The sequence below is a fragment of the Antechinus flavipes genome, chromosome 5, assembly GCF_016432865.1.
Source record: "Antechinus flavipes isolate AdamAnt ecotype Samford, QLD, Australia chromosome 5, AdamAnt_v2, whole genome shotgun sequence".
In the NCBI taxonomy this organism is placed as follows: Eukaryota; Metazoa; Chordata; class Mammalia; order Dasyuromorphia; family Dasyuridae; genus Antechinus; species Antechinus flavipes.
Genome location: NC_067402.1, coordinates 50532723 through 50553826, shown reverse-complemented (window position 1 = coordinate 50553826; position 21104 = coordinate 50532723). Strand labels below are relative to the sequence as shown.

Genomic DNA, 21104 nt, shown 5'->3' with positions numbered 1-21104 from the left:
TGAAAAAGGGTCCATGACACAAAAAACATCTTGTTTAGGAAGTTACCATATATATCTCTCTATGCAAAGTAGCCATATGCAGCTTTTCTCTCCTAGATATCATGCAATAAAAAAAAAAAAAAAGGGAGTGAGAACCAAGCATACTTAAAGGCAATTTATATAGGGTATAATCTATTATTATAGTTGTCATCTTGATACTGAGATCTCAATCATGTTGGACCAGAAATGGAGAACTGAAGGTAGGGAAAGTCCAGTTGGCTACAGAGACTGCAAGCCTGAAATAGATGCCTAATGCCAGGGGCAACAAAAAACTTCTATTGTGATCATCCATGGGAAACACATCTATCCAGCTACTTAAACAGCTCCATTGACCTTCTTTAGTCTGTCAATACCCTCCAATATCATTACTGATGTTAAGTCAGTAAGTACTCTAAAGCTTTCAATTAAACCAAAAAAGGGGGTTTCACTTTAAATACCTTCTTAATTATCTGTATCTAGAAATTAAAAGCCAAATGCCAGCAATCAAACAAATATACACAAATATTATCACATAACCAATTAATTATAGTAGCTCTTATTAAACTTTTAAATCATTCATCTAATTCAGTGATAAATCAGCATCTAAGGGATGCAGAATCATTAGGACTGCAACTGCAAAGATCTATTATTAATAGGTAACCTGGTGGAGAGAGCATTAAGTCTGGAATCAGAGAAAATCAAATTCATATACTTCCTCAGACACATAGCAGCTGTGTGACTCCAAGTAAGCACCTAATCTTCATAAACCTGGTTTCCTCGTTGGCAAAATGGGGATAATAATAGCATCTGTCTCACAAGGGTGTCAAGGATCAAGTGAAATATTTATTTTGTAAACCTTATATCACTATAAAAATGTTAGCAATTAGTTATGTCTTTTCTATCCTTATTTAGTCCAAACTATCTCACATTAACCAAATTTCACACATACACACTCACAGCATTTTTAACAGAAAAAGGCAAAATGAAAAAACACATTTTCAATAAATAAACCTTGAGCTATTACCAGTGATCAAACATCATTTTGCAAAAATTAATTACAGAAAAGCAAGTTACTATTAGTGATTTGCATTCTTGGTTAGCAGACATAACTTCTTCATTCTTCTATATTGTTAGCAGTCTAAATACCAACAATATGTAAATGAGGCAGTGTCTATAGTGTCTCCTAGCCAGCCTCAGAGACAGGAAAACCTACTTGCCCACACAGTAGCTAAGTGACCTAGACTAAATGAGACTCTCTAGGTTCTAGACAACTTTCTAAGACTATAAATGACAATATTGTATTGGCAAAAAAAGAGTTCCCTACAGCATATTTTAAGCCCGGACCAAAAAATAACCAAGTAAATAATGAAGATAATAAAAACTTGGAGAAGCATAATGTTATATAACTAACAGAGCATTTTAGATATGTTATCATATTTTATCCTCTAAGATGGAGAGAAGTAATATAAGGTAATGAAAAGAGCCCCAAATCTAGGATCAAATCCTAAAAGAAAATTCGATAATATTATTTAACTTCTCTATGCTTCATATTTCACACCTATCATAAGATGATAGGTCTAAATTATCAATAAGAACATATTCAAACTCAAAATCTCTGATACTATGATCCCAGAGTAATTATATTCATAAGGAAAACTGAGGCTCAAATATTTCTCAGTCACATACATAAGTGGAAAGGACTAGACTCAATTCTACAACACCTACTTCTTCTTACTAAGAGGAATGACACTGTATAATATAGCAAGATAAATTATATTAGTTATCTTGCTATATTATGTTAGTTATGAAATTATATTCATTATCCTCAACTTACCAAGTCAATAAAGGGAGCTAATTCATTTGGAAGTGATTTTCTTTTTCTCCCCTATTTAATAGTATTTTTTCCCAATTACATGTAAAAATAGTTTTTAACATTTACTTTTAATAAGATTTTGAGTTCCAAATTTTTCTCCCTCCCCCTCTCCCAAGAAAGCAAGCATTCTGACATGGGTTATATATGTATGATCATGTTAAACATATTTCCACATTAGTCCTGTTATGAAAGAAGAATCAGAACAAAAGGGAAAAGCCAGAAGAAATAAAAATAAAAACAAAAAACAACGGGAAATAGTACACTTCAATTTGCATTGAGGCTTCATAGTTCCCTTTCTGGATGTGGATGGTATTTTCTATCATGAGCCTTGGAAATGTCTTGGATCATTATGTCGTTGAAAAGAGCCAATTCTTTCATAGTTGATTATTGTACAATGGTGCTGTTACTGTGGCTAATATTCTCTTGGTTCTGCTTATTTCATTTGGCAACAGTTCATATAAGTCTTTCCAGGTTTTTCTGAAATTCATCTGTTCAGCATTTCTTAGAGCAATATAATATTCAATTACATTCATATACCACAGCACATTCAGCTATTCCCTCAATTTCAAATTCTTTGCCACCACAAAAAGAGCTGCTATAAATATTTTTTGTACATGTAGGTCTTTTCCCTTTTTTGATGATCTCTGTGGGATATAGACCTAGTAGTGGTACAGCTGCCTCAAAGAGTATGTAAAGTTTTATAGTCCTATGGGAATGGTTTGGAAGTGATTTTCAATCAGCAAGGATGAAAAGAAAAAAAAAGTATGGTGTTCAATCACCATCACTTCACCAATATGCCGATTTAAAACCATAAAGGAGGGATGATGTTGGTCCTTCAATTCCTCAATCATCCCAGTATGCTGGAGTTTATTTTAGGCATTTTGAGAGGCAATATGGAGTAGTGGATAAAGTTTGTCTTAGCATCAAGAAGACAAATCCATCTCTGGCCTCTAACACATTCTCTTTTTTTCACCACTAGCAAGTCCCTCAACCTCTTAGTGTCTCACATGACTCTTTAAGACAAGAGGTCTTAACCTTTTTTCTGTGTCATGGACCCCTTTGATAGTGTGAATAAACCTATGAACCCTTTCTCAGAAGAATTTTTCCCATTGTATTATATAAATGACCTATATTTACAAAAGAAAATTACTTTTGTTGAAATACAATTATCAGAATATTAAAGCAAATTCGCTGAATGCAGGACAAAAACTCTTGTTCTTTGACTAAAACTTTAAAAACAGGATTGATTAACCTTGGTAGAGAGTCTCCTCATTGATGAAATGACGGGCTCAGACCCAGAAATGCATTTTGTATTCTTAGCCTATATACATGAGGTGTTGGACTGTTGCTGCACAACAATGTGTCTTTTAGTCTTAAGTGTGTTCAAAGAGCATCTATTAAGTCAGAACTAAGTTGTGTTAGTATCAGAAGGCCATAACAACAAAATTCCATATTCTTGAAAGAGTAAAGAAATACAAGTAAAGAAATACACTATAAAATAAGTATATTTTTTTTCTAAATTTCTCCAATGATTATAGCCTGAATTCCCCATGTTAGTATTCTATCATCAGGATTGTAAAGTAACAAGAACTACAAATTTATAGAAAAATTTATAGCCACAAAGACACACAAATTTCATCTGACTAATTATCAAGGACAAACTTCTGCTACTTCCCATTTATTTTTAATGGAAGATCTAAAGCCCAGTGAACAGAAGGGGCTGTTGGTTCACTATGTATGGTAGGTGTGTTTTATCTATCGGTGAGAAACATCTGTGTAAAAATTCACAGGTTTTACATACCTTTGCCCAGAAGACACCTGACAAGCCAAGGAAGGGACTAATGGCCAGAATCACAAGGGTTAGCTTCCAGCCTCTTGTAAATCCAACTATAAAACCTGTGAGGAATGTTGCTACTGCTTGAAAGAGCATTCCTATTTTGTCTCCAATTCCTTCATTAATTTTGGAGACATCACTAAAAAAAGAATATAAATACTACTGTCAAAAATCATAAACATTTAAAGCATTTTCTACTGGGTTTAAGGCTATTTCTAATACTGTAAAACAAGGGTCAATATCCCTTCTAATTTTTGTTCTAGCAAATTAAATATTTACTACACAGAACTATGGCTCACATGTGTGCACACATATGTGCTATGAAACAACTAAGCTCGGACATAACAAATAGCTCAAGGGGTCTCCATCCCTAGGGGAGAAAGTTAAGAAGTAAACTATCCATATTCACCTTTTAAAAATTGTTAATGTTAAGTCTAAAAAGACATACTTTTATGTCAAGATGCCCAAACCAAACATGCATTGTCAATATAAGAAGAATAGGGTCAATTTTGGACACTCCATAAAAATCACTATGAAATACAAGTATAAGCCCTACTTTGTGATAGAAAAATAAATTGAATACAATTCCTGTCCTCAGAGCACTTATTATAATCTAGCAATTATTTCCTTCAGAGTTAGTTAGATCTCTTAAAAATAGGAAGAAAATTTAAAATCATTGAATAGAAAGAATCAGCTTCAAGTTAAATATCTAATCATATACTTACTCAGTTAGTCGAGTGTTCAGTTCCCCGACATCATGGACATCAAACCAACCAATTTCCTGGCGCATTATTGCATGGAAAAAATTTTCTCTAAGTTTCTTAACTTGCCGTCCAGCAGCTAAGGTCCAGAATGAAACCTGAATGTAGGCAGCAATGAGTACCCCAAAACCCACTCCAGTATAATAATATGCATATCTGAAAAACACCAAAAAGCACTGCTTTAGAGACAATTTAACTTTTTCTACTCACTCTCAGTTTTCCTAGTCTGACCATCCTTAAGAAGTAGATTGGATCATAAGGTGAGATAAACATCTGCATCATTGTTGGCTATTATTTATCTAAATAACAACAGTTTTCCCATCCTATTACTTTTTTCTAAACATTAATGAGTAAGATAGCTTCTGCAGGTGGGTCATTGTTCAATTAGATGACTGAATCAAGAACAGGAACATTCTCTAGTGTCCTGGAATACTAATCAACCCCATTCCAAATATAGGGAAATTTCTAGAAAGCCCATTATCTCCCCCAGAAGGATTTATTTCAGTTTTTTTTAAAAACTATTTTCCATAATAATAATGTAATAGAGCAAAATAAGGCACTTCTAACTTCAGCCCCCAACTATCTAGAGAAGCCAAACATTCTCTGGACTGGTTCTTTGACATTTAAATACACACACACACAATGGGAGCTGTCAAACAATTCCTTTTAAAGATGAAATGTCAGAATACCCAAAATAAAGTGAAACTGTATTATAACTGAAGTTCACAACTTTTGACATTTCACTATTCCACTTATGTATGTGCATATGTGTGAGTAAATTTTGTGCAAATTATACAGATGAGCAGAAAATAGCATCTCAACATTGCATAATTAAATATTTTATCATAATCAAGCATCTTAGCACATGGTCCTTCCCTAGGAGTTATGAGGTGAGTACAACAGATAATTTTGATCAGGGCAATAAAGCTTGGTTTAAAGAATTACTCACTGGTGAATTATTACCCCAGTGTTGGTAATCTATACTAGAAGAGAGCTAAATAGTTATTCTAAAGTATGATTAATAACAGTATTGCTCTGGTCTAAAGCAATCCATGGTCTATAATCCCACATATTTGTTATTAGTTCTATATTTTTAAACAAAACAAGAATTTTTTAAAATTCAAGGAGTCATTAGATTTCCATTTGAAGCTAAATACAAAAAACAATAAATGAACTTTGGATGGACATTGAAATTTCTAATTTCTCCACGAGGCTCAAATGCCTTTCTAACCTATCCTGCAATAACAGGTCTTATCCTTTGCATGTCATATACCTTTTCACTTCCTCTCTCACTTATATTATGCATTTTTAGTAACTTCTAAATTTAAATCTTTCTTAAATTTTAAAAATTATTAATCAAGGGAAAACCAGGTGTATGCAAGGAGGAAAAGATAGAAATAAGGGGACATGTTATTATGACTGAAGTATAGTGTATTGGTAACACATTTAGTGCAACACCCAATTTGCAATAGCCTTCAGAATTTTTGGAGATTACATGATTGACCATTATCAACTTCTTTTAGTAGCAGGAATTACAGGCATGTATTACCATTTCTGGTAAGAGAGTATGTTTTTAAAAGCTGTTCAAATCCTTCCACACATTCTACTAACAGATAAACCAATGCACCGTTTATTTATTAAGCAAAAGGAAATTTACCAAAACCTTAAATGAACATTATTTTGTAAATAATGAAGGCTTCTTCTATATTATATCATCTTGATACTGAGCAACAATATGATTACTGATAATATTCATTCTTTTATTAGCATTGTACAAACTGAAAGTATAATTATCATAACAAAAATAATAAATACTTATCTGATACAAATAAGAAATATAGCTAATTACGTGGTCATATCCTCTTCCAGTTTAGCCATGATCGCTTTACCTTCACAAAAAAGAAAGAAAAAAATTAAATTAAAAACACATCTTATACATGTCAATTTAAAAATATACAGTCATTTAACATCACTATATTTCCATAAGTAAAAAGCTATTCCTACTCTATTTTAAGATTTAGATGTTTTAAAAAACTGCCATTCTTTGATATATGTACGATCCATATTTTATGCATAAATTATAACATGATAATGGATTGATTATAATTTTCCTACTTTGAAACAGAAAAAACATTTTTTCTAAGACTCATGCTTATAAAAACAACATATAAGAATATATTAAAACACCTAATTTTATATCCAGCATTTATTAGACTTCAAAACATTACTTAATATTACATTGTATAAATTGAATTCTTAAAGCACAATATATTTGGGTTTGGGTTTTTGCGGTTTTTTTCTTTTTGGTAGGATATGTGATATTGGTGGAACAGGTGAGGAACTCTCATTTTAGATAACTCCCTCTTTACCTACTTGGAATTTTAGAGTTGTGTGGGTCACTGAGAGATGCACAGCATTCATTTATCCAGTTTTATTATACTAAACCTTTAAAAAATACCTAGGAATACTGTGTAAAAGAGCAGGGTTAAAAGACCCTAGCTAAAGCCCTGACTCAGACATTTGTTAGTCATAAGGCCTTGGCCACAATACAGCCCCTCTGTGCTTCAGTTTCCTTATCTATAAAACATGATAATGGTTGGACTGTCTAGAGCTCAAATTCTAGAAATAGAACTTCAATTGTGAAGAAGCAATACATGTGCCTATAACTAATAACTATGCAAAAGTGAGTTATGACAACCCAGAAAAGTTATTTGTGACACTGCAGAAATAACTTTTAAACTCTGAACTTTAGAAAATAACTTTGAACTATTACACAGTGTTGTGGGCACTCAAGTTCCTAATGAACTTTGTTTAGAGAACAGGACTAAGGCTAATGAAAAAGGGAGGATTGAGAAAATTATGACGTTACTTTTGTTGCTGTTTGTTTTTCAATTATGTTGCACTCTTTGCCACCCTATCGGGGATTTTCTTGGTAAAGAGGCAGGATGGGTTTGCCAATTCCTTCTTCAGCTCATTTTACAAAGGAAAAAATTTGAGGCCATTGGGGTTAAGTGACTTGCCCAGGGTAACACAGATAGTAAGTGTTAAATGCCTGAGGTCACATTTGAAATCAGGTCCTTCTGAGTTCAACAATGGTGCTCTATCCATTTCATCATCTAGCTGTCCCTCTTTGCTTCATTTCTTACCTAGCCTTAATCACTGATTGGGCAACGCTCCCATAAACTGAAACCTGGGAAAGACCTTATCTCATTGGTTCTCAAAGTTTGGTGCAGTGAATCGTGAAAGATCTCTGAATTCCTTTCAGAGGGCCTACAATTTCAAAATTAGTTTTTTTTTTCTATTTATGATAAATATCTATTATGTAACCCATATAAACAAAAACTCTTTGGACATATTCTCAATAGTTGTTAACACCGTAAAGATACTGAGAAAAAGAGTTTGAGAACCACTGCTTAAAAACATCAAGGTCTCCCATTGCATCTGGGACATCTCTAGTTTTCCTGATTTATATCTTTCCCCTGGGTTGGAGGACAGAATAAGACTGGTGACTTTACATAGCCCATATACGTTTATGGATATAATGCATTTATGTATATGCATATATATATACACAACACATACATGCACATATGTCTATACATATGTAGTTATTTTCTAATTGTCTCCCCATTAGAATATGATTCCCTGAAGAAAGGAGACTATTTTAACCTTCCTTTATTCTCCAGGACTTGTGGATTGATTGAAACTTTGATCCTATAGGGGAAAAGGAAAGTCATGCTTTGACTACTGTAACAATTAGATAGAGGTAAATATCACTTCTTTAGCATCATAGTTCTCTCTCAGGTGATTACTGCTTTTAATATTAGGACAGATGTCCTGGTCATGGAAAAATTGACCTTTCCACATTTGGCTCTATTTCCTAAAATTTCAGTCTTTATTAATACCACTACCATCTTTCCAAAGCATCAAAACTCTCAATGTTATCTATAATTTACCACTATTATTTATACTATTATCTATTTGCTTTTTTAAAAATTTCATTCATCTTTTAACTTCCTCTTCTTTGTGACTTTTGGGCAAGTCACTAACTACCTGTATGCCTCAAGTCATTCCATAAGACTTCTCTACTAAATTGCAGATGGGTTTTAGTGTACACTCACAGGGAGAGCCCTCATTTCTGAATCATTAACTTAATCCCAGATTTTTAGTGTATTCACAAATCTTCCTTTCCCTTTCCATTTCTACTTTCCCTACCAGCCGCCACCAGCACAAGTCTCTCATCACTTCACAACTAAATTGTTTCCTGGATTAAATATTCAGTTTTTCACATTCTAATCTATCCTGAATTGGCATTTTTAATGCAGTCTGTTGACAAACTAATTTGAAACACTTTCATTATGTCACTCCTCTTGCTTTAGGACTCTGCTTCTTTTATTAGATCTAAACTTTTATTCCATATTTTAAAACCTTCCATCACCTGACCCACTCTGCTCAATGTAATTTTATTTTTCCTTACTCTCCATTCATGAATCTTTCATGTTTATATGGCTTTTCCTCCTCTCCCACAAATACATCATGCTCATTTCTGCCCTGATAGTCTCTATAAGAACTTATTTTCTATTCTTTTCCAGGCCAAAAGCTTTGTTGCTTGTCTCACCTCTTCCATTAAACAGTTAATAAGTGCTAACTTTCCCTACAATACTGATCAATAATAATAATATCATTATCAATAATAAACTTTCTTCCATTACTTGTATATGGTTAGAGTTCTATCTGTAAGTAGAAGGAATTTTAAAAAATCATCCAGTCTAAACCCCCTCATTTAAAAGATGAGGAAACTGAGGGAAGGGGAGGGGCTAATTAATTTGCTTGATGCAATACATTGTCTCCTTTTTCTAAAGTAAATTTCAAGTTCTCCAAGGAGAGAACTTACATCTTTAATTCAGTAACCTTTATGAAACAATGCTAAATAAACATTTGGCTGGTTTATTTTGAAACTAGGAGGTGTATTGAATAAAATACTAGACTTCCAATCCAAAAGATTGAGCCCAGATATTAAGTAGTTGTGTTGATTGTGGGCAAGTCAACCTCTCTCTTCCTCAGTTATCTTATCTGTAAAATTGGAATAATAATTAGACCTACTTCCTATTCCTTAAAGATAGGACCTACTGATCTTTATGAAGATAAAATTAAGTTTTCTCCAAATCTTAAAGAACTACATAAATGCTATTTGTATTATATTTCAATTAAAACAATAATAATATTGCTAACTCAAGATAATGGAATACTTACTTGCGTTCTGATCCAATGCAGAAATATTTTGGTTTCCCATATCTGCAAAGCTATCCGTCATGTCCCCAAAAAGTAGCATCATGGCAGGGAGTCCTGATCCATGTATGATAGCTGCAGCTGTTCCCAGCACCATGTATAACCTATCTAGCCAATTAGAATATCGGAACTAGGATGGGAGGGAAGGAACATGTGAAAAATAAGAAAATTAATTAGCATAGTTACAAAGATGAAGTCTTAAGTGCATATTGCCGTTGAGTTGTGAAATTGTCCTTAAAATGTAGTTTACTTGCTCATCTTTTTTTATTTTACTATGTTTATAGAAATGCTTGTTTTGTTCCATAAATTAATAATACATTATAAAAAGCTTAATTTACTTGTTTATCTTTTTCTAAGAGGGCTTGAACAGAATGTGGGGAGAAAGAGAGAAATAGAATCCAAAATGAATACATCAGTTATTATGTCTCACAGATCTTACAAGTCATATTCAAAGCTCTTTTTTGAGGAGGTATTCCTTTAAAAAGTATAAACACTATTCCAGGAGTCCTCAAACTATGGCCAGTGGGCCAGATGCGGCAACTGAGGAGTGAGCCCCTCCACTTAGGGCTATGAAGTTTCTTTATTTAAAGGCCCACAAAACAAAGTTTTTGCTTTTACTATAGTCCTGCTCTCCAACAGTCTGAGGGATAGTGAACTGGCCTCCTATTTAAAAAGTTTGAGGACCTCTGCACTATTCTATTCATTTTTTTGAATGTGTAAAAAGCGGGGGAAAATGGTTTAGTCATTCTAACAGAGACATGGTTTATTCTAGTTATCTGACTTAAGCTATAGAATGACAGAGCTCATTAAAGAAACCTTTTTAATATAAATTAGACATTGATTTAAAAATGAAACGGAGTAAATTAAAATATAGTTGTTAAAATTACCTTTTCCATATCAGGAAGGGAGTCATATGCTATATATATAATTTATGTCTCCACAATCTCTCCCTGTTACATAAGAGTCACATGGAAAAAAAGGAGGAATAAATGATGGGATTGTGAACTAAGTAGGAAAGCTTAGGAAGCAATTTAGATCTTTTCTTAGGTATATCTTAAATGGCTAAAAAAAGCCCAAAAGTAGGGAAAGACTAGGAGAACACAGCAGGATGTTGTGGTATTAAGGGTGAATTTTGAAGCTTTATGATACCCTAAATGGGGCTGACAGGCTTTGATACAGATAGCAACAGGTTGCCAGGACAATGTGAGATCTCAAAGGTTTGTTTAAATAGCAGCCCCATGACATAGTAAGACAAACTGTTTATTAGGAAGTCAGGATTTAGGAAAGGAGATCAGGTAGCAAGGAGTCAAAAGCCCAGGGACAAAATCTATCCTGCACAGCAATATGGCAGGTACTTTTGATGTTCCTTCATTTATTATGTGCTTCCAGGTGTGGTATGAGCTAACTGCCAAATTGAATTAGCCTAAAGGGTCAATTGATTAAGATACGGGAAAAGCAGGGAGAAGCCAGGAACATTTCTTAAAGCAGAATGAGAAAAATTAGAGTTAAACATAGCAGGAGGGGGCAAAATACTTAAATTAATTGTGAAAAGGGTACTTGATGTGTAACTAGATGTCTTTTAAAAAAAATTAAACTTACTTGTTATTCACCTGCTCAAAATAGTATTTCTGAAAGCTTGTCTTATCAATGTATCAGTTTCCATAGCTAGAAAATTGGTAAGAATTACACCTATCTCCTAGAGTTGCTATGGGAATAAGACAAAATAATATCTGTAAAGTACTATAGAAATGCTATTATTTTTATTATATTTCAATTAAAATACTAATAATACTGTTAGGAAGATATCTGAATTTGAAGTACAGGATATTGAAGTAGTAACTATTTTCAGAACAAACCTCAAATATCCTTATCTATGAAATAGCAGAAAAATACAGCCTAAAAAACATGGCACTCCAGGATTACTGTGATAATGTTCTTGCTTTGACAATTTAAACTGAAAATAAAGCATTGTTTCATTTCATAGATACATTTTTATCAGTCACAAGCTGTATCTTCATCTCTCTTTCTTTCTATCAGAATACACATGTCAAAGGGGGATTCAGATGGCAAAATTCTGGGTAATACTACTTAATAAAGAGTAGACTGACTGACCTGCTACACACTTAATTTACATGTTCTGCTGTTGATACAGTGTTCTCAAAAGAAAAATACAAACTTTGACTCTAAGTAAATATTTTGCCTACCACCACTGAGAGAAGAGAAATGAGAAAAAATTCATTTACACTCTTTACTTCTCTTGACTTAAGAGGCCAAGTCAAGTCAATGAACCATCAAACAAATATTAAATGCCTACTCTGTGCCAAGCACTGTCCTTCTCACCATGTGACATAAATTACTAATTGGGGAAAAGAAACAATAGACTAGTCAAAAGCTAATTTTTCTCAGAAGATTAAATTCTGTGTACAGAATGACTAAAATAAGGCAAAATGAAGTTTTCTGAATTAATGAAGACCAGAGAGCATTTTGAAGATATTACTATTTTCATAGACTTATGTTATTGAATCAAAGTCTCAGAATGTTGTAGAATGAATTTGGCCTAATTTGCCATACACACGGGAAAAAATAAATTTAAAATGCCAATTGTTTGTTGTTTTTGTTTTTTCCTAGTCATGTCCAATACTTCATGACCCTATATGGGGTTTTCTTAGCAAATATATCTAAATGATTTGCCATTTTATTTCCAGTAGATCAAGGAAAGCAGAGATTAAGTGACTTGCTCAGGCTCACACAGCTAGTAAGTAGGTCTTCCTGATGTACTCTATCCACTGTGCTTCCAGAGGGCAGACAATGTGTAGTACTTAGCCATCACTGCAAGGGAGATCAAACCCAGAAGTATACAGGAGGATGAAAAGGTCCTACCTACTACAAAGGCTATTTTATATTTTGTTTTTCTTTTTAACTTAAAACTTTTTCCAGAACCAAAGGCTCATTTGAAAAATACCATTATTTTTGGTTGCTTAATCATTTCAGTCTTGTCTGACTGCTTGAGACACCATTTGGTGTTTTCTTGGTAAAGATACTGAATGGTTTGTCATTTCCTTTTCCAACTCATTTTACAGATGAGCAAATAAAGCAAGCAGGCAAAAATGACATGTCCAGGGTCACAAAACTAAGTATCAGGGGCTGAATCTGAACTCAGGTCTTCTTGATTCCAGACCTGCTGCTCTATTCACTACATCACCCAACTATCCTTATTAGTAATAGAACCACAATTATACCAGCATTTAAATAAGGCCATGAGTAATGAAATACTACATTCTCCAGAAAGAAAGAAAATTAGTATCAACCAGAGGGGAACAGAGAGTTGTGTGTTGGGTATAAGCAGGAATCACAAAGGGAAGTCACAGTAAAATATGTAATCAAAAATGTATGAGCAGAGAAAATAGGGGTGATCACATGGTGAAAACTGCAAATTACTGGTAGGCATCACTCCACAGGTCAAAGTAGGGCAGGTTCTCAACACCTACTAGTCATGGAAGACATTCATGGACAAGAATCACACAGGATAAATAAATACTCATTGATCATGAATTGAGACCTGACACAGATGTTAGAGGCCATTTAGTCCAATCACCTTGTTTCACAGAAGAGAAACAAAAGCCCCAAAGACCAAAGGATGTGTCATAATCTCATGGGTAGTGAAAAGGCAAGGTTTGAACTCAGGATCTTTGACCTCAAAGAAAGCATTCTTTCTACTGTACTATGCTGCCTTTACATGGTAAGTATCACTAGAAGGAAAGCCCACATCAATGAGATCAGAACTCCATTATTATTATTATTAGTATTAGTATCTTTCTTCAATTAGAATAATTCATTAATTCAATTAGAGTAGCCCTAAGAGTATGTTTAAATATCAGATGGTCTGGAAGTTTCTGATGGAATACCTAACAACAATCATTTCATGAGCACCTTGAGCACTCAGCAAATACATGATCATTATTGTTATGACAGAAGATGGGGTGTCAACAAAATCATTTTAAAACACATAATACTGTCAGGTATATAAAGTCTGTCAAGTATGGCTACCTACAAGACATAGGTAGATAATGTCAAATATTATTTTTTATAAAGTAGCTAGACAGCACTCTGGACAGAACATTTGACCTGGAGTCAGAAAAACCCAAGTCCCAATATGATTTTAAATATATACTTAATCACATTATTTTGTTTAACTTCTGTCTGTTTCCTCATCTAGAAGATGGGGAAATTAGCACCTACTTCTCAGGGTTGTTGTGAGGAAAAAATGAAATATCTGTAAAGCAATCCACAAACCTTAAACATACTGGCTATTATTATTTTCATTATTATTCCTTAATTATTATGGAAATCTGATATTGTAAGACTAGTAAACTGTCTTACCAAAATATAGCTATTCTTCATTGTCCCATTTTATAATTATAATTACAATTTATAATTTATAATTTCTGAAGGGAAAATTGAAAATTTCCCCAGGACATTTCAAGGATAGGGAGAAAAATTCAACTTTCTCCTTCTTTATTAATTCTTCACCAACATATTCCAGGGAGAAAAAATCCAACAAACATTTTGGGAATTAGTTACAAAAATAAGGTTATTTTGACATGTTCTGAAGACTATTATTGCTAATAGCACTGTGGAAAAAGCATTAGTCTCCTGCCAAACAACTTCCTTAATGAGTCTTTATGTTTTGTATGCAAGTTTTCACAGAGTTCTACATGAATTATTCAGGTAAGGACAAGTGAAAGAAATGACCTCAGAACTATTTCCTTACTTTATAGTTGGTTACCTCATATAAATTACATAATTCTGACCATATGTGACCTTTGGTTTTTGATCCTTGTAAAATTCAGATGAGTTTTGCATGTCTATTGCTATCATTTACTGGTCATAATATACGAACGAGGAATTTTCTAGGAGAAAATTCAAGTTATCAGCAGCTATATGAAACAATTATTAATAATTGGAGCTCTGTAATTTAAAACATCTTTGAATCCTTCAGATTGGTAAAGTTTATAAAAGAGAAAAATGGTAGTTGTTTGAAGTTGTTGTTGAAAGCTAGACACTCTACTGAATTGGCTCATCTGTTCTGGAAAGCAATTTGGAATTATGCTTCAAAAGTGAGTAAGCCATATCTATACTTTAATAGTCATATCACTACTAGATATATAGCCAAAAAAGATTTCTTTAATGGAAAAGAAGCTATGTTAAAAATATTTATAGCAACTCTTTTCACAGTACCCCCAAACCGAAAACTTGATGTACTTTTATTGGGGAATGACTAAACAAATAACAGAATATGAATACAATATTATTGTGTCATAAGAAATGACAAAATGTACCATGAACCAGAAAACTAGGAAGATCTTTTATGAACTAATACAGAGTGAAATTAGCCCAAAACTAAGAGAATAATTTATACAATAACAATAATATGAAATTATTTGAAAGGTTTTAAAACTCTAATCAGTCCAATGACAAACCACAGGTCCAGAAGACTGAAGATGAAAGATGCTACTTGCCTCATGTCAGAAAGATAATGGACTTAAAATTCAGAGACAAATATATTTTGGAGCATCCCCTTCATGGGAATTTGTTTTGCTGAACTATATACATTTATCATAATTTTTTTCTGTTTGTTTTACTGCTATTGTTCAATCTAGGGGAGAATATAGGAGGAATAGATTATATATAAATATATATTTATGCATAAACATATGCAAATATATTTATACATAAATTCTTATCATTTATTGTATAAACTGCACAATAATAATAGGTATATAGCATATAACTCATAAAACCCCTAAGTTTTCCTCTATTTTGTTCTGAATATAATATAAAAGAAAATTCAACATCTGGATTAGAAATTAAAATTTTTAATAGACCAATATATCAAAAAGACTGAAATATATAACCCAAAAAATATAACTTAGGAATTTCATAAAGTGAAGCAAATAGTTTCTTACTCCCCCCCAAATCTAAAGGGACAGAAAGGCGAAGAAGACACTGAAACATCAACAAGTCCATCAATGGTTAATAGAGATATTACTAGGGAAAAGTACTAACTTCCAGAGTTCAATTAACTTAGTTCTTATCACCTCACCCCCAATTACCTTTACACAATTTAGTAAACTGCCCTTAGCAAAAAGTTTTTATTACTTCTCAATTTTTCATTAAAGTTGTGAGTGATGCTACTGCCACATGAAATCTTCCCTGAATGGCTGATTCAGGTACTAAGTTAAAGTACCCATTCTTTATCTAAACCTTCATTATCATAAAGATCCCAAGGAATTAGGTAGAAAGCATGCCAACATCACTCATGAAATTCCGGATCTCATCCTGAGGAGATCATAGCATCAGATATTAAAAGATGGAAAGGCTCTTATTTCACATTGTCTAACCCTATTTACAGGTGAGGATACAGGTCAGTAGAGTTTAAATAATCTGCCCAAGGGAACCCAATAAATGGTAGTTAGGATTTGAAGTCAGGTCTCATAACTACAAGTTCATCCCTCTTTGGAATACACCATGATGCCTCCTAAGACAAGATAAATAGTTATCCTGTATTAATACTAAAAGATTCTTATAGAAATTGGGATAAAGAAATAACAAGATCTTTATAAATCCCAGATATTTTTGATGGTTCAGCGTATAATTCTGTTAATGGCGGGCAGCAATGATCAGATTTAACCAGTGATTAGTTATTGATTCTTCTCATTAATATAAGTAACAAAGGCTTGGACCCCAACCTAACAAAGTCTCAAAGCTGTTGCATAAAAAGGAAACCCAGTCATCACTCTTCCTTCATAAGACTTATTTTTTTCTTTCTTCCCTAGTCTCTTCCTTGGATTCCAGCTAAAGTTCAAAGATCTAGAATTGGAAGAATCAATGGAAACCACATAGTCTCATCTTCTCATCCTACCAATGAGAGAAATTAAGCTCAGAGAGATGAAGGAACATGCAGGTAGTTGGCAGCAATGCTGAGATGAGTAATAATTCAGAGAATTAGCAATGAAGATGGCAGAGCTAACTGAATCACAAGTAATCAATAGGTACAGTGGTTAGAGTTATTGGACTTAGAGATAATAATATATTTAGCTCAATGGTCAATTAGGTTGTGAGGATTGTATCACTCCCTCGCTCAATGACCTCCTGTTGCGTCCTATAACTTCCAGGATCAAATATAAAATCTTCTTTTTGAATCTTAAAATTCTCTACAATCTGGTCCTTTCTGACCTTTCCAATCTTTTACCTTACACCGATCCACATGCTCCATGATCCAGCAATACTGGCTTCCCTGATATTCCTTGTAAAAGATACTTTATATCCCATACCCTTTGCAATTTTACTGGCTGTTTCTTGTGCCTAGAACTCTCTCCCTCCTCATTTCTGCCTCCTGCTTTTCTTCAAATCTCAACTAAAATCCTTCCTTCTGCAAGAAGTCTTTCCCAATTCCCTTTAATTCTAATGCTTCCCCCAAGATTATGTCCAATTTATTCTGCTCATATATAGTTGTTTGTATGTTGTCTCTCCCATTAAACTGGGAGTTCCTTGAGATTAGGGATTTCTTGCTTGCTTTTCTCCCGAGAATAATAAAATATCTGGCATATAGTAGGCACTTAAAATATTTAAAAAAATATTGTTGATATAACTTGACCAAATGAGATAATATGTAAGATGCTTAGCAAACCTTAAAGAGTTATATAATTGTTAGCTATGATGATGACTTTGATCTATCATTTTTATATATGTTGCTGGAGAGTAAATAAAATCAACACAATTCTATAACTTTTATTAAGTATTTACTACACACCCACACAGTGCTAGCTAGTAGGAAGACAAAAACAGTAAGAGACCTCTAAAAGCTTACTTTTACTTTCACTCCTCTACTAATAAACTCTCCTATAATATATCTATTTCTATGTAAATGCTAGCATAAGTGTGATAAACATAACTATGCAAAGAAGAAAAATTGGAATTTTTTTTCCTACTTTGAAACACAAAGAGACCAAAAACTTACCATTGCAAATGTACTAACAGTTGGCTGTTTTTCTTTTTTCTTGCTTTTTTTGCTAGAGGAAGAAGTAAAATCAGAGAAGACATTAATCACTTTACACTTAATAAAAGGGACAATATACAACTCCAGCTTTTATTTAAACCATGAGTCAACACACCTAAGAAGCCTGGTCATGACAGAAAATTAAATTTGTGGTATGATTACATTAAAAACCATTGATTTCATTACTAGCAGTTGATGCTAGAACAGTTGTTTCTAGTTTGTTTATGTTAAAACATTCAAAATTCCCAGAATATTTTTCATCTGTTTTCCACAGAAAATTCCCCATATATCTTACTTGGAAGCTGACATTGTATATCACATCACCATGCCCAAATAGGTGAAACCTCAAGGAATATGTTTACCACTCTCTAGACATGTTTAAAATACATTGATAGTTTATTTTAATTTACTAAAAAATCAATTTTTAAAAATCAAAGTTAGACAGTAAATCGTTCACACATTTTCTCACAGTTCTGTGGGATGAATCATAAAAGGTATTATTATTTCCTTGTTATAGAAATTGAGGTTTTGAAAAGCAAAGTCCATTGTACAAATTAACAAGTATCTGAAGCAACAAATCTAGGTTTATGGACCCCCAGGTCCAGTGGACCTCCCATAGTTACTGTCCCTTATCCTCCACCTCAAAAAAACCAACAATCTCAGAATAGTATAACTAGAGAGATAACAGGAAAAAACAAAAGGAGAATTGAATAGTCGATTTTTCAGTCTTCTCTGATGGTTTATTGCCTTGCTAATGCCTCATGGGGAATAACATTACACTAATATCTAAAACTTAAATGGGAGAGAGGAGCCAGGAAAATTACAAACCACTTAAATAATTCAGGCCCAAAATGATTTCTCTCACTTAGAAACTTAGATGACTCTAGCTTAGGTTTTCCGAATATTTACACCAAATATCTCTTCTTCCCTTGGGTCCTCATAGGTAAGAGATGTGATATTTATGTCACATAAGTCTATCTATCCCAAGAACAAAAACAGATAAAATTTCTCTTTATGGACAGTGCATGTCATGAACTCTCCCTAGCCTCAGCTTCATCTGTAAAATTGGGATAATCTAATGCCTACCTCACAAGGGTATAATGACTTCATGTATGAAGTACTTTGCAAACTTTAAAGCATCATATGTCAGTTGCCATTAATAATTACTTAATATATTCCTGAAACCCATTATACTGATAGAAATTAATACTAAAAAGATTTGTCTTTAAACAGTTAAAAACTCTTTCCCCCAAAAGCACAAAAGCAAACATTAGAAGGAGAAAGACAATACTAATACAAAATAATATAATTATCTTCAAAGAAGATTAACTTGCATCATTGATTTTTTAAAATTTTAATGCTTAAAAAATAGAATTAGCAGTGTATATAATATTTCTGAAAAAAAAAAGGTTACATGAATCATCTGGAAGACATCTCTAGAAATGGAGCCTGATAAAAACAAGAGTTATACCTCGATGGCCTAGTTCATATGCCATCACCAATGAGCCAACCCTAATCTGTCCAGCCAAAGGGCTCTCCCCCTCCTCTAAAATCTAATAGCACTCTGAGAGTACCACTATAGGGCATTTATCACATACCATCTTAAGTTCTAATTAATACATAATATATATTCATATATTTATCTCTTCTTTTACTTCATAGACTCAAAGAGTCTGTTAAATCATGCTTACTCCAAAATCTGCCCTTTCTCCCAGCACACTGCCTTGAACATGGGAGTGGGGTGGAAGGAGAAAATAGTATGAAAATGCCAGATAAATGAATATTCATTAGTATTGAAGGGACCCAGAAATACTTCACAAAACTATTTTTTAAATTTTGTAAATAAAGAGATAAATGGTCACAACCCCAAATGCCTTGCCAAAAATAAATAAAAATGGGTGGCATTATCAAAAGATAAAAAGATATTCATTACTTAACTTTATTTTGAGTCAGCATTACTATTTAACTCAAAGCAACAGATTATATCTTTAAAAAAACAAAGGATGAAGACTATGAAAACACCTGATGGAAAATTAAGAAATTTATTTGTAGGTTATTTCAATTCTGGGGTTCTAACAACATTCTTGTCTAAAATTTCCTGGGTTGAATTTTATTAACTCTAACCACAACTAGCTCTCTAGAAATATATGTTTTAAACATGTTTACCAAGGCTTTTACAATTTAAGTAAAGCACCCTCCCATCACAATTATTCATTGTAAACTTGAGGGTCTTTCTTCGTATCCCCAGAACGTATTAGTACAATTCCTGGCATATAACAGACATTTAATAAAATGTTTGAGCTGATTTATTTATGTCAGGTGTTTTTTCTGAAAATTATAATAAAATTCTTCTAAATTTAATCACTTTAAAATCTGCTAATAGAAAGCACTTACAAGAGTAAGCCTGGGATGAGGAATGAAGGCAGAGTTAACTGAATCACAAGTAATCTTTTGATCACTAAAAATCACTTTTACAAAGTGAAGCCTCTTTCTATAAGGTAAATAAATCACTTCCCTAACCTACCAATTTATATCTGGATTTTTGCCATTTATATTGAATTTCCGTACAGTGAGGTACAGATGTACCAGAAGAAGCTCCAGGATGCTTCAAGAATCTGAGCTATCTATAAAGAAACTACAAAGAAATGCCCACATTTCCCGTTCTTAGTGAGATAGGAGCTACTAGTTTGCAACCTACGGCTTATTTTAGTCTATCCAGAGAAATTCCAAATTAGCACTAGAAGCTCATATACAACCCTTCTTCACTTCAGGTTTTTCTAATGTCAAAGCTTCCATGTCTTACTAGCGGTGCACAAACATTTTATTTTGGTCAAACTATACCAAATGGTGCCAAGACATCTATATAATTTTATAAGGGTGAATTTTAGATCTTAATTCAATATCCTCATAGACTGGAGAGAGGAGAGAGAGATGTGTAACAAAGCCAATTTTTGCGTTAGAATTTTTTTACCTTTACAATACCTCGTCACCGTTTTTTCTCTTGCACTCTAATATCCAACTTTCACAATTGTCTCAAAACTGCCCCTCCAGTCCTGCCTCATTTCTCATCCTTTACCTCACCTACATTTGGCCTTAAAACCACAATTCTGTTTTCTCCCGCTTTCCCTTTAAGTATTTCTTCCACAAAAGTCAGGGATATTAGTCACCAGTTAAAAATAGAACAGTAGAGTTTCCCTTAATTATATCATCTCTTTAATATATTTCATTCCGGGGAGTTCGTGACCGTGCATATTTGTAGCATAGGGCTGT

General features: G+C 33.2%; 1 protein-coding gene across 1 annotated transcript in view; it reads right to left on the bottom strand.

Annotated features, from left to right (window-relative positions):
* The window catches only part of ABCB1 (ATP binding cassette subfamily B member 1), an 87175-nt gene that overhangs the window by 64576 nt on the left and 1495 nt on the right, over positions 1–21104 (bottom strand). The window contains exons 3-8 of the mRNA XM_051962356.1: positions 17796–17847; positions 9740–9905; positions 7633–7669; positions 6336–6416; positions 4451–4642; positions 3693–3864 (exon numbers count right to left, since the gene is read on the bottom strand). Coding sequence (XP_051818316.1) covers positions 3693–3864; positions 4451–4642; positions 6336–6416; positions 7633–7669; positions 9740–9905; positions 17796–17847 — 700 coding nt within the window. The remainder of the gene's footprint in view (positions 1–3692; positions 3865–4450; positions 4643–6335; positions 6417–7632; positions 7670–9739; positions 9906–17795; positions 17848–21104) is intronic.